Here is a 13,654-nt window from a genome sequence, read left to right as displayed (position 1 = left end):
TTGACAATAGTAGAACACACACATTTAATTATATCATTGAATAATGTCACAGCAGTGATCAGTCCCAAGTGTTTCAGACAAACTCAATGTCTTAGAAAAATGGTACTGAGGATCTCCATCTGAAAGGGAAAATATGCCTCATCTCTCCTTGTGGTTACTTTATACTTTAAGCAACAGTTTAAGTCACTTTTTTTGACAACTTCAAATACTTTCACCCCTTTAACACCCTTGCTCTTTTCTGTGTTGAGTTGGGCTGCTTGTTTCAGTGTTAACATGCAGGCATGAGCAGCATACCAGGGAAGGAAACACTCTCAATATATACATACTGCATTGCAAATATGATGTTCCATCATCTGTCTGTCATAGAAAAGGTACCAAAGTTGAGCATTCTCTACCTTTCCTACCTCTTTTGTATACCTCTATCATGTACAGATTTAACATTTCTTACTTAAGCAAAAGACTCTACAGAGGATTTTAATCCACTCCATAAATCTTCATTCACTTTGTGTCTCCCATCTACATAAGAAATATGCATGCATAAATCACTTCCCTCTAGTCTCAAATGTCATTTTACTTCTCTAGCTGAGATATCATCTGGCTAAGAGTTACTTTTTCATGCAGAAGCCTTTTATAGAAGTTTGATTGTTCTCACCTTGTTGCCCCATGCCTAAAGTGTTTATGTCTGGCATCACACTAGCCAAGTCTTACAGAGGACTGGGGTTATTCAGGGCTGCTAGCATGTGAAGAGGAGGCAAAACCAAAATCAGATAGATGTAGGAAGGAAGAAAGATGAGAAATACACAGGGGGGAAAGAAGGAAAAGTGCCTGTGGCTGAACTGTAGTGGTTGCAGAGGTTGCATGAGAGTGCATGGTAAGATGATATACAAGGGCAGGTGGAGATAAGACAAGAGAGAATGGTTTTAAACAAAACAGGGAAGATTTAGATATTAGGAAGAGATTCCTCACTGTGAGGATGGTGAGACACTGGAACAGATTGCCCAGAGAACTTGTGGATGTGCTATTAGTGGAAGTGTTCAAGGCCAGACTGGATGAGGCTCTGAGCAGCCTGGTCCAGTGGAAGGTGTCCCAGCCCATGGCAGGGGAGAATGAACTAGATGGTCTTGGAAGTCCCTTCCAACCAACACCATTCTGTCATTCTATAACAGTGAGATGTGCAAAGGGTGAGCCCAGCAGAAGATTCAGTAAATCTAATGGGAAGATGCATTGCCATACCAACATATATCTGAACAGGAATGTAACAGAGTGATCAGTTTTGATCACACAGCACACTAATGAACAACTCTTGACCTACTTCATGCTGGCATCAGGACTTAAATTGCAGAGGAATTGGATTTCTCAGTATACAAGCTCCTTGTGTTACTTCTTCAGGCCCTACCATTTATGAATAAGGACAACCTATCAAGAATTTCTCAGAGGCCATGGAATGCACACAAGTACTTACTTCTCACAGTTGTACAGATCACAGCAATAGCATGTGTTACTCTTCACTTTCAGCTGGCACTTGCTGTTTAAGGTATGACATGTCACCTGCCAAAAAAGCAGAATTACTTTTATGCTTAATGTTTCAATGTTGTGTGAATCATTGTACTGCACTGACCACAAAAAAAAAAAAAAAAAAAGCTACTACAACATTGTCAAGTTGTATTACCTGTTGTGCAGAAAGATCCTGAGGTTCCAAAACTCATGACTGGAAGCCAGAAGGACATCCCTGAGCTCACAGGAGTTTTAGCCAGGACAACAGCCCCTGAGTGTGAGGGTATTTGCACCGTGAAGCCCAGAGCTCCCAGCACCAGCCTGCAGCCAGGGCTGCCAGAGTTTTCAAGCACTTTGCTGCACTGCCTGGTGCTATTCTGCTGAGACCCAGAGTGTGCAGTCATGAGCCTCAGATCTCTACAGCTGTGATGAACTGACCACGGGTCTGGAGAAATACACTACACTACAGCAAGCACTTAAGTGGATAAGAGAACCAATCTGTTATAGTGGGGAAATGGCAAGGGAGCCAATTTATCTGAACAGCTCCCAATAAATGGGAGCTCTCCCCTTTCAGTGAAACCCTCCTGAAGAAGGAAATAATTATGAACAACAGCAAGAACAATCTTCAAACCCACAAACAGAATAACTCAGAAAAGATCCAAGCACTCCAGCAAATGAGTACCATTTATTGCAGGCTCTTGAATACAAAACTGAAAAGGTTTATTTATGTGAGGAGAAATTGCAGGGATGGACAGATGTTAGAACAATAAAGGCAGGCACATGTAAGCCACTCTCCATCCAGACACAAAATCATTTTAATGACTCCTTAAGTGTGGTAAGAATTAATCACTTCTATTTGGCACTACAGACCAATTGAAATATTTAATAAGTAAGGCTTTTTTTTTCTTTTTTTTTTTTTTTTCCCTGAGGGTTTTAGCTTATTGACTTTGAAATTCTGGAGAGCTGTCAGGTTTTAAAAGCTAGCAGTCAGAAAATACATTCTTTCTATAGCTTCTATTTGATAGGAAAAAAAAAACCAAACCATAACCACTGAGAACTATTTTATTCACAAAATGCAATTAAAATGTATTATTGAATGGAAAACCCTTCATAATGAATAAGTAGGAGCATGCTTAGGAATACATGCCTGCTTTTGATTTATCAGTTTATCAGACAGCTCTGGCTGAGCCACAAACGTGTTACTGTATGGAATAGTGTCCACAAGAGATGTTAAACCAGATGTTTCTCACTTCCTAAGTTCTGTATCTGTGTATCATTTTAGTATGAAAACTGTCACTGTTGATGAGTCTGTACTCCTCACGTGCTTGTTTCCAGCAAAAAGGAAAGCCTTAAACACACACACTCAGCAACAGAGGAAGTTCATCTCACAACTGGCCTCAGACTTGTCACACTTGTCCTTAGCAGGATTTGATCAAGCAGTGGATGATGGGTGACAAAACTAAAGTCAGAAGGAGATTAAAATTATTCCTTGGGATTGCTTTGCTGCTCAGGACAAGGCTGTACCTGTGGTTAGTATCTCATACAAATCAGCTCTTCTATCCTGAAACGGTAGGTTATGAAAGGACAGTCTCAGTCTAGGTTGCAGTCTGGAAATGGAGCTCACAATTTGATACAGACACATCCCACTTGTCACAAAGACAGGGCCTTGTTCCATCACCATTGCTCCATTGTGTCTGAACTTACTGGAGTGTAACCTAAGGGCTTTGTAGGCCTGAAGTCACATTCAGCTGCAGCTGTCAGCCTGAGCTGCAGTTTACTGCAGAAGAGGAGCACATACTGCCACTGACTGCATCAGCTTTATCAAGGCAGTGACTGAACCATCCCACCTGGCTACATCCCAAAGAAGGCTGAAAACCAATCCTGGAGCACAGTGTGCCACCTCAGCCATTTTGTGGGATGCCCTATGCTTTTGCATTCAGTGTATTGTCAGACTTTGGTTTTGACCTCCTGTATGTGGTGAAAATGGCCTAGGACCTACAGAGTTAAAATACCCTTTTCCCATTACACATGCGTGATTGGGATAGGAGGGCTTTATGAGATGGAATGGGCTGTTAAAATGTGGTTTGTTCTGATGCATGACTTGGGGACCACTAGGAAATAAAAGTAGTTTTTCCCTCTACAAACAATAACAAGGCCAGTCTGTCTGTTTTATTGGAGAAGGCTAGAAGTGCAAAACAGGGAGATTAACATGATCTTAAACATGTTCTTAGCTGCTTCTACACTACAAGACACATATTCTTGGCCAAGGAAGTTACAGTAGTTCTCTATTTTTATCACTGCATTTTTAAAACATGCATAGAACAAGACACTCCTTTTCAGGAGAACAGTGAATAAACCAAAATAAACAAAACAGTGTGTGGTGTGAGCAAGGGTGGTAGAAACAGGCCATTTGTAGGTATTCTGCATGTCAAGACCTATTATTTCATTTCAGCGACCAGACACACAGCTTTTTTCATGTCCTGGACATTTGTGATTGATTATCCCCAAGGCACCAATTGAAGATATGTTCTCCTCTCATGGTAATTACAAGAAAATAAAATTCTTTCTGCTTTGAGCAAAGACAACTGAAATAGGCACACCAAATGAGCCAGAGACCACTTACAGGTGAGAGATATCAATCAAAAAGAAACTTGCAGCCAGTAAATAATCTGCTTTCCTAGTTAAGTGTTTGTCTGACATGCAGAGCATGTCTCCTGCTCACTAGCTGGCTACCTTTGGAAAAGCAAAAGCCAAGTATAAATGCCACAGATCCTTAACTCTGAATTAGCATACCCTAACTCTAAATCAGTGAACAACAAGACAAGAATGTTATTAGAATTTTAAAAGATATGTGGTTTGTTTTTTTTCCAGAATAGAGGAAGGAGTTCTGGGTGCCCAAGTTTAGACATTCCCAGAATCAACAGAGCTGTGGAAAACTGTCTGACCAGAAGCCTGAGGCTGGGGTCACCTGCAAGGAGTTGTGGTCAGTGTGACGCCAACTACATGCTTATTACAGGAGTCAGAAGCATTTCTCAGGCCATGTGCATACACACTTTAGAAGAGGAAGGAGTAAATCTTACAGGAAAGGGTGTTGTCACACTGCAGAGGTTTGTCTGGGTCAGTCTTTACATGAGGAGATCAGTGAAACATTTTTGTCATACATTTTCTGGAATCAACAACAGGATGCCCTAGCAGCAGGATTTAAGGAGCTGCTAAATTTGGTAGTATAGTTTACTAAGCTTTCTAGAAATATTAGTGGTAACATTCCCCATACACCTTTACTTAGCCATGGCAGGCATAGTGATGAAGAACAACTGGCTTCTTGAAAGTTATATCACTGTTTAGCTGCTCTCCATTTTGCTTTTCTATTCTCTCCCACCAATTTAACACAATAATAAAATAGGAAAAGAAACAAAATCTGAACTTCTTAGGAAGATAGCCATTTGGATACGGCCACTTTTCTGACCATGACAATGTCATTGAGACAGTAAAAATGTTTCATTCAAACCACTGATGTTCTTAGCCTGTGCTGGATAAATACAGAGATTTGAAGTCTTCTGAATGATACAAATGGATTAATTTAGATATTTCTTATTCCACTTGGAGTCTACAAAAGCCTTCTCAGAGGAAGATGCCAATGTGACAAACACATTCCAGACAGTTACTCTGCAGCATAGATGGACTAGGAAAAATTCCTGTCCCAGAGTAATGTACTGGATACAAACACTGATGATGACTCAAAACCTTACTGACTGTAGTGATTTGGAATCATCAGAGGCCTGGACAAGCAGGGAGTCACTTGTGGGAGAAAAACAGTAGGGTTTCTATCTACCCACGATCTATGTGCACAGACATGCTCTCAAACACCTCCCTCCCTCCTCCCTAGCACAGCAGAAACGAACACATGATGAGGTGAGTTTGTTTACCTCAGTCTGGTAGGCATCATACAGGAATCCTATTCCACTGGAATAAAACTGGCATCTTTTGTTATACAGAGGTCTGGGTTCCTGTAAAGAGAAAAGCAGCCAAAAAAAGTGATTGGTTTGGAGGAAGGGAAGGCACCATGTCCCACGTCCCCATGTGGATGCTTACAGCTCTGTGGAGGTAAAGCAATGCAGTCACTTGAGTAAACAGCTCACACCCCCTATGTTGGCATGTTCTTTCTAGAATGGCTCTCCTCAGGGCTGTATTTTCCACCGTCACTCTACCACTAAGCTATGTTGCTTTCACCTATTTTTCTCTAAAGTACATCACCTCTGGCATTTAACCACTTGATGTCATTTAACCACACTTGACGTCAAATAGTACTGCTCTGAGAATGGTCCAGTCACTCTTTTTGCTGGTACAGTTTCTTACCTAAGAACCAATATTTACTTTGCAGATTGTTTTCAAGATATGGGACTTTCTTTTTAAAGAATTTTCACAGTGTCCATGGTGAGAACAAAGTAAAATAGATAATAGTTTGGATATTCCACTTATAACACACACTCCGAACTCCAGAAGTAAAACAATGAATAATGAAGAAATTAAGGCATAAAGAGAAAGCAATTTACATTGCTTGGTTTTGCCTTATTTTCCATTTATGCTATTGCAAAAGATGCATTCACTGCTCATATTTCATATTTTGCTTGTAACAGTTCCCACAAACTGATATAAAGGAAGAACACAATGAAATATCCTTGGCCAGATGGAAAATGTGTGTTTCTGACCTTGGCAAACACCCATTTTGAAAGCTGGAGGGTGCATACCTCAGTTACTTTCAGGACTAGACCATGTTTGTTTTGCAAGGATTTGACAACTTGAGTCCTCTGTGATCCAGTGTCTACCCCAAAGCAGTGTTGGAATTACTTATGTTGGCTTTTCCAACTTTTTGTCACTTATCTAGTCCTGATCTGTGCTTTCAAAATGTGAAGAGCTGGGAGCATGTGTCGATCTGTTGGGAGGGAGGAGGGCTCTGCAGAGAGACCTGGAAGGGTTGGATGGATGGGAAGAGTCCAATAAGATGACATTTAATAAGTCCAAGTGCTGAGTCTTGCATTTTGGCCACAATAACCCCCTGCAGTGCTACAGGCTGGGGATGGTGTGGCTGGACAGTGCTCAGGTGGAAAGGGACCTGGGGGTACTGCTGACAGCTGGCTGGACATGAGCCAGCCCTGTGCCCTGGTGGCCAAGAAAGCCAATGGCTCCTGGCCTGGATCAGGAATGGTGTGGCCAGCAGGAGCAGGGGGGTCATTCTCCCCTTGTACTCAGCACTGGTGAGGCCACACCTGGAGTGCTGTGTCCAGTTCTGGGCCCCTCAGTTTGGGAAGGACGTTGAGACACTGGAGCGTGTCCAGAGGAGGCAACGAGGCTGGTGAGGGGTTTGGAACACAAACCCTGTGAGGAACGGCTGAAGGAGTTGGGGTTGTTTAGGCTGGAGAAAAGGAGACTCAGGGGTGACCTTATCACTCTCTACAACTCCCTGAGAGGTGGCTGTAGTCAGGTGGGGTTGGTCTCTTTCTCCAAGCAGCAACTGACAGAACAAGAAGACACAGTCTAAAGCTGCATCAAGGGAAATATAGGTTGGATATTAGGAAAAAGATTTTTATGTAAGGAGTGATAAAGTACTGGAATGGTCTGCCTGGGGAGGTGGTAGAGTCACCATCCCTGGATGTGTTTAAAAAAGACTGGATGTGGCATTGGTGCAATGATTTAGTTGAGATGTTAGGGCATGAGCTGGACTCAATGATCTTAAAGGTCTCTTCCAACCTAGTGATTCTGTGAAAGCACTCAAATGCTCATTGCTCCTCAGTATATCAGTCAGACCAGATCCAAGACAGAAGATGGAAACACTATCTGCCATCCCCTCTTTCCATGCCAACTTACAAACAAAGGACTATTTGTGTTGCTAACAGAAATCTTCACTGATTAACTTTCACTGAAATTTAAATATTTAAGATCCATCCAGGAATAATCTGGATTTTGCAGAAAGATCTGCACTACTTCAGATCACAAGCAGAGCATTGCTTGTTGGATAATGAAGTGTGAACTGTATAAATCTGCTGATCCAAAGTACATAATTAGTTAAAATGCAGAGTTTGGCAGGAATGCAGATAGATCAATGAATAAAGTTCCTCCATCAGCTTGTTTGCCTTTCTGATTACTCCAGCAAGCTTAAGCAAGTTTGGACACCAGCTCTCAGGGGTTAGAGAAAGGTTAGCTTCCTGCATCCAAAAATATTTATTTATACTACACAAGTGTAAGAAAGAATACTTCAGTAGGTTTTTTTTTGTCTACAGGAAACGCAAATACCACATGAACAGCATGCCGTGTCTTGAACAAGGTCAACATTCTTCCACAGTCCTGGGAAAGCATTAGCCTTTAGCCATGACTTTCAGGGACAGATCTGCAATATCTCAAAGAGGATTGCAATATCTCTGCCAGAACAAGGAGCTGACAAGGAGAGGATCTCTGCTGGACTTCATAGTTACAAACAAGGAAAGATTGCTCAGGGATGTGAAGGTCAGGGGCAGCCTTGCCCCTAATGATGTGGTGGGGTTCAGAATCTGGAGAGGATGGAGCAGGATCCCAACTCTGGACTTGAAGAAAGGAGACTTTGACTTTTCATGTCATTTTTATGTTTGGAAGAATTCTATGGGATGCAGCCCTGGAAAGCAATGAGGTCCAGGAAAGTGGGTTGATATTCAAGGTTCATCTCCTCCAAACTGAGGAACAGTTCATCCCATCTAGCAGGAATCAAGCAAAGGCAGCATGAGGCCTGTGTGGATAAACAAGGAGTTCCAGATGTAACTCAGGCATGAATAGGAAGTCTATGAGAAGCGCAATAAAGGGGAAATCACCAGGGAGGAAAATAGAAAAATTATATGAGTATGCACAGATGGAATGCCAAAGCTCACTTGGAATTCAGTCCAGCAAGGGTTGTAAAGGGCAGGAAGAAGGGCTTCTGTTGAGTGTATTAGCAGCAAAAGAGAAATCAGGAAAATACGTGCACATTACTGAATAAGGCAGGCAACACAGTACAAAAAGATCATAAGATCTAAGTATTCAGTGCCTTCTTTGCCTTGGTCTACAGTGGAAACCAGTGAGAAAATCTGGCACAAGAAAGAATTACCCTTGCTAAAGGGGGGATTGGAACATTTAAACAGAATGGAGATACAGTCTGTCTTCAAGGATGACAAGAAAGACAATCAAGGGAACGATACACTGATGGGAAGGGTGGAGCAAATAATCTTGGAAACAATTTCCAAGCATCTCAAAGACACAAAAGTGATTTGGACTAGTCAGCATGGATTTACAAAGGGAGAGTCATGTCTGACCCACCTGTTGACCTTCTACAAGGATGTGACTGGCTTGGTGGATGAGTGGAACTTCTTGCTCATCTGCTTCTGGATCTTTATCTTCACTAATCCCTCTGGCAGTGTCTCATTCTCACAGATGAGCTGATGAAATATGGGCTAAATAAAGGTCAAGCCAGGTGGACTGAAAGCTGGCAGAACTGCTGAGGTTGTAGTGTTGGGAGCAGTGACATGAAGTCCAGCCAGAGGTGACTTAATAGTTGTCTACCCCAGGGGACAATATTGTGTAACATCTCAATTACTGAACTGGATGATGGGTACAGTGCTAGCAGATGATACAAAACTGGGATGAGTGGCTGAAACACCACAGGACCATGTCATTGTTCAGAGTGACCTGGGCTGGAGAAATGGCCTGCAGGAACCTAAACAAGTTCAGTACAGGAAGATGTCAAATTCTGCTCCTGGGGAGGAATAATCCCATGCACCAGAAATGACTGGGGCCTGACTGGCTGGAGAGCAGCTTTACAGAGCGTCCTGGTAGGTAGCAAGTTAAATATGAGCCAGCAGTGTGTCCTTGTGGCAAGAAAAGCCAGCTGTATCCTTGACTGCATTACAAAGAGCACCACCAGCAGGCCCAGGAAGGTGATCCTTCCTCCTAACACTGAGACACATCTGGAATATTGGGTAAACTGCTGGGCTCCCCAGTATGAGAGCGACCCCAGACATGGTCTGTGAATTAACTGACTGGAATACCTGTCATAAGAGAAGCAGAGCTGGGACTGTTCAGCCTAGACAAGAGAAGGTTGCCATGTACCTTATCAGTATGGATAAATACCTGATGGGGAAGTGAAGAAGATTGAGCCACAATTCTCTTAGAAGTTTCCAGAAAAATGAGATGCAGTGGGCACAAACTGAAATATGGGAAATTCCATTTAAACATAAGAAGAAACCGTTTTTTTATTCTATGGGTGATTAAACACTGGAACAGGTTTCCCAGAGTGGTTGTGGAGTCTCCATCCTTGGAGATAGTCAAACTGGACACAGTTCTGAGCCACCTGTACTAGCTGACACTGCTCTAAGCACAGGCGGTTGATTAGAAATCTCCAGAGTTTCTGCCCAGTCTCATCAACTCTGATTCTGTGAAGAGGGTCAGAGTCTATGTCAGGATATGAGCAGATCAACAAGTTCTCTCAAAGTATCACAGGTTATGAGTTTAGCAGATATACCTTAGCACCTGGAGACAGATGTTCCCTGGCCTTACCTTTGGGGCATTCATATCTTACTACAGGTTGCTGATGAGTGACACTACCACGTCACACTATGAGGCTGAGTCTGACCCTGAATGCTAAGATACTGCCCCCAGACACCACTATATCTTCCTTCTTAAAGGCAGTGAGAGAGCTGTCTAATCTGCCTCCATCAAGTACAGGAAGACACTTTTGGCCCTGACCTCTTGCCTTACACAGTTTTTCTACCTCTTAGACCTTCTTCCTCTTGAAAAATAAATTGTTTCTTTTATTGGTTTGGTCTTGATGGAGAATACAAGCACACCTGTCATCCAAGTGTGCTTGTGACTGGAAGGAGCACTGTTCTCTGAGGTAAGAGTTGGTTGACTTATCTATACCACCTATTATGGCTTGATATTGCTGTGCAGTAAAAAGGTCAGAGCTGTGTCTTGGAAGCAGCCACAGTGAATACAATTATTACATTTGCATGCACAATCATGGCAAACGATCACCTTCCTTCATGCACCTAATTTTGAACAGCAAGCCTACTGCACTAGTACAGCCAGCCTTCTGCATTCAGTCCATTTTCTAAATGCATCCCTATGTGCAACCAAATAAATGAGTGATGATCAAGTGAACAAAAATAACAAAGATTAGATAACATTGGCCTTGTCCAGACACCTAGAGAATTCAACACCTAAAGCGCACAGCTTTTAAGTAAAGGTACACTGGGGATGCCAAAAGGTTGCATTGGTAAAAGCTTCCATTTTCATGCCACACAGGTGCTGTGGTCTGTCTGTCTGTCCACTAAGGTGTTTATATGAATAGGGCACCACATAGATATTAAAAAGTGTTTGAAAGTTATCCAACAGTATGTCACACCACATAAGCACCCGCTGGACTTTATAGGAGTGTCTAATACCAAAGGCAAATGAGACATACTTTAAAGCTATAAAAGTATTCCTGACAGACTGGTCTTAAAATACTTCACATTGCTCACAACAGACTGTGTACGAATATAGTATGTACCTACCAGTCCTTGATTCTTCTTGATTTACTGCTTACAGCAATTGTGGTTGAGACAGAGTTACTTTTAAATGCTATATATGTGTGTGTATGTATATACATTTGATCTATTAAGAGTAACTCTTAAAGTATATAGCAACAATATTCTTTTTAACTAATTTAATATCCTTTGATTCCAAGAACTTCCTCAACCACTATTACTAAAACAGAGCTAGGCAATACCTCCCACTAATATGTAACATTAATATATAATAAATAATGCTTTCCCTTTCTCTGCTTCTTTGAGTAAGCCCCTTTAAGTGGAAATGGGCAGGTGGGAAAGTTCTGTTGGTTAAAGCTCTGCTGATACACACAGAGGACAAAATATGTCAGCTGGTAAAAAAGAGGAAGAATTCTCTATAAAAATGTCATTGTGTTATTTGGTTTGTTTATTTATTGATGCAAAGGAAAAATGGACAGGTTCTATTCAATCCTTCTGAACACTAGAAAGCTGAGCACTGGCTTCCTTAGCTAACTACATTTGAGTGTGTTTGTGGATACTGAGCAGGTACAGTCAGAATGCCATCAAGCTAAGTTCAGAAAATTTTCAGATGTGTAAGAACAAAACCCAAAACTCATAACATCCAGTACTTCCCTTTAATTTCAGACTAAGTCAGAACTGCTCAGCCTTGAACCCTACATGACAAACTGTAGCTTTCCCTCTTCTTGAATTTTTTATTTCAATAGTTTTCTAGCATGTGGATTAAAACCTGAGAGTGACAGATGGACAAGAGGCAAGGCTTTATGCCAATGAAGAGAGGGTTTGGTTCAAATATAGAGGGTTTCGGAAAAAAAAAGAAAGCTGATTGCTTTCTTTTAAGAGCATACAATAGAAACCCCACATTCTCTTTGATGGTGGGAGCATTGTTGTATGCTTTTTGTGTAAGAAAAGTATTCTTTTAACAGTATCTTTGGTGGATTTGATAAAATGTCTGTGGGGAGGTTGAAAGGCTCTTAGCTGAGGTATGGAAAGAAGATTTTCTATGGCAGTTTCCTTTGAGAACAGATATATTTTGGATAACAGGGAAAATTCCATCTCCCTTATGTGTAAGCTGAAAACAGAGATATAGCTTAAACTGTATTGACTGAAATGTATGCCATACTTTACAAAACATGGCTAATATCTTATTGAAAAAATTATACAGTGAGGGCTATTTTTTTTTTTTCAATTTCAGTATTTATTTAGTCTTAGCTTCCATAGCTGCATCGAGAGAGGTGTAGATTAATCAGTGCCAGGGAATGTTCCCAGGGCTGAAACTTGAACATCAAACCCATTAAATTATTAGACTGTGCTGGTGATGGCTTTGGCCTGGGCAAACTATTACTCTTCCAAAATAATTTCTGGGCATGGTTTGTAAATTAGTATGGGCCAAGAACCATTCCCAGTAAGTAATTTGGACATTGCCATTTACATTCCAAGAGACTTTGAGAGTGGGGACGTGGGCTTCACCATGCCAGTTGGCCTGGGGAGCAAGAAACCATCCTGGTCACATGTGTAAGATGAGTACAGATAAAACTGAGGAGTCCAAAACCAGAATAATGTTTTCAGTGTCTCATTAGCATCAAGTTTTAATTTTCTGTTTTCAGTTGTTTTCATCTACAGCAAAGCTAGCAATGAATAGGAGAGGGATAGCTGCCAAGATTTTTCAAGTTTAATCCTAAAAACAAACTGAAACAACACCCTTCGTTGCCAGTTCAGCTTTGTGCCAACAGCTGGGTGTTCTGGAGATTATAATTCCCTTCAAGATCACACTCTGCTAACTTTCTGAAAACAGGCATGCAAATATGAACAAAAAGAAGTTATCAGCAATTAGCTTTTATGCTCCTCTGGAGGGCTAGATGGAGCACAGGTATCTGTGTCTGTCCCACTCTGGCTGAGAGCACATGGCACATGGGAGCACACAAACCTGAGAGCTTTCAGACCAAAGATAAAAGAAGCTCCTAAAAAAAGGGGCAAACATATTAGGAGCCTGGGAAAGCAGGCAGACTGGATCACTGTTTGGGGGCCCAAGCTAAAGTTGGTTGGATCCTACCCTGTACAAACAATGAGAGGAAATGCTACAGGTCTTTTGTAATTCCTGTCTCTCTCTGACCAAGGGCTGTTTCCCCATCTTTTTCAACAGTATTCCCAATGAGAAGGGTTTCTCCCTTGAGGAAGAATGCTAGAAAATACTAGGGATTCACAGAAATGATTAATACAAAAATCTTTGTGCTTTTAACCATAAACAAATTAAATATGTCCATTTAAAAAACTTTTATGAACAGTTTCCATATTGGCTCTGGCCAGTTTGACTTTAGGAACTTCTGAATCCAAGGCCAGTATCATCAATACTGCAGTGAGGGGGCGTCAGCTTTGAAGAACAAATAATTTTATATCTCAGTTTTCTCCCCAGCCTTGTGATTCCCACATAGAGCACATGACCATACCCCTCTAGAATCAGAAATAAGGGTGGATTTTTTTGAAAAGTGTTTTGGGATTTTACTCACTGGCAGATAAGCCTGCAATTCAGTTTTCAGTTTGTAATTTCTGAGGCAGAAATGGCTTTCAGAAAACAACTTAGGTTGCAGAATTTC

General features: G+C 41.5%; 1 protein-coding gene across 2 annotated transcripts in view; it reads right to left on the bottom strand.

Annotated features, from left to right (window-relative positions):
* TMEM255B (transmembrane protein 255B) overlaps positions 1-13,654 on the bottom strand; it is a 66,972-nt gene that overhangs the window by 10,795 nt on the left and 42,523 nt on the right. For both annotated transcript variants that reach the window (XR_015771919.1, XM_005516580.3), the window contains exons 5-6: positions 5,421-5,501; positions 1,463-1,548 (exon numbers count right to left, since the gene is read on the bottom strand). Coding sequence is in view for 1 of the 2 variants with exons in the window: in XM_005516580.3 (XP_005516637.1) it covers positions 1,463-1,548; positions 5,421-5,501 (167 nt within the window). In the remaining variant the exon portion in view is untranslated. The remainder of the gene's footprint in view (positions 1-1,462; positions 1,549-5,420; positions 5,502-13,654) is intronic.

Source organism: Pseudopodoces humilis, chromosome 2 (assembly GCF_049639895.1).
Source record: "Pseudopodoces humilis isolate 2021_Gansu_Grassland_sample_001 chromosome 2, ASM4963989v1, whole genome shotgun sequence".
In the NCBI taxonomy this organism is placed as follows: domain Eukaryota; kingdom Metazoa; phylum Chordata; class Aves; order Passeriformes; family Paridae; genus Pseudopodoces; species Pseudopodoces humilis.
Note: the sequence above shows the minus strand (reverse complement) of the source record. Positions and strands in the feature narration are given on the sequence as shown.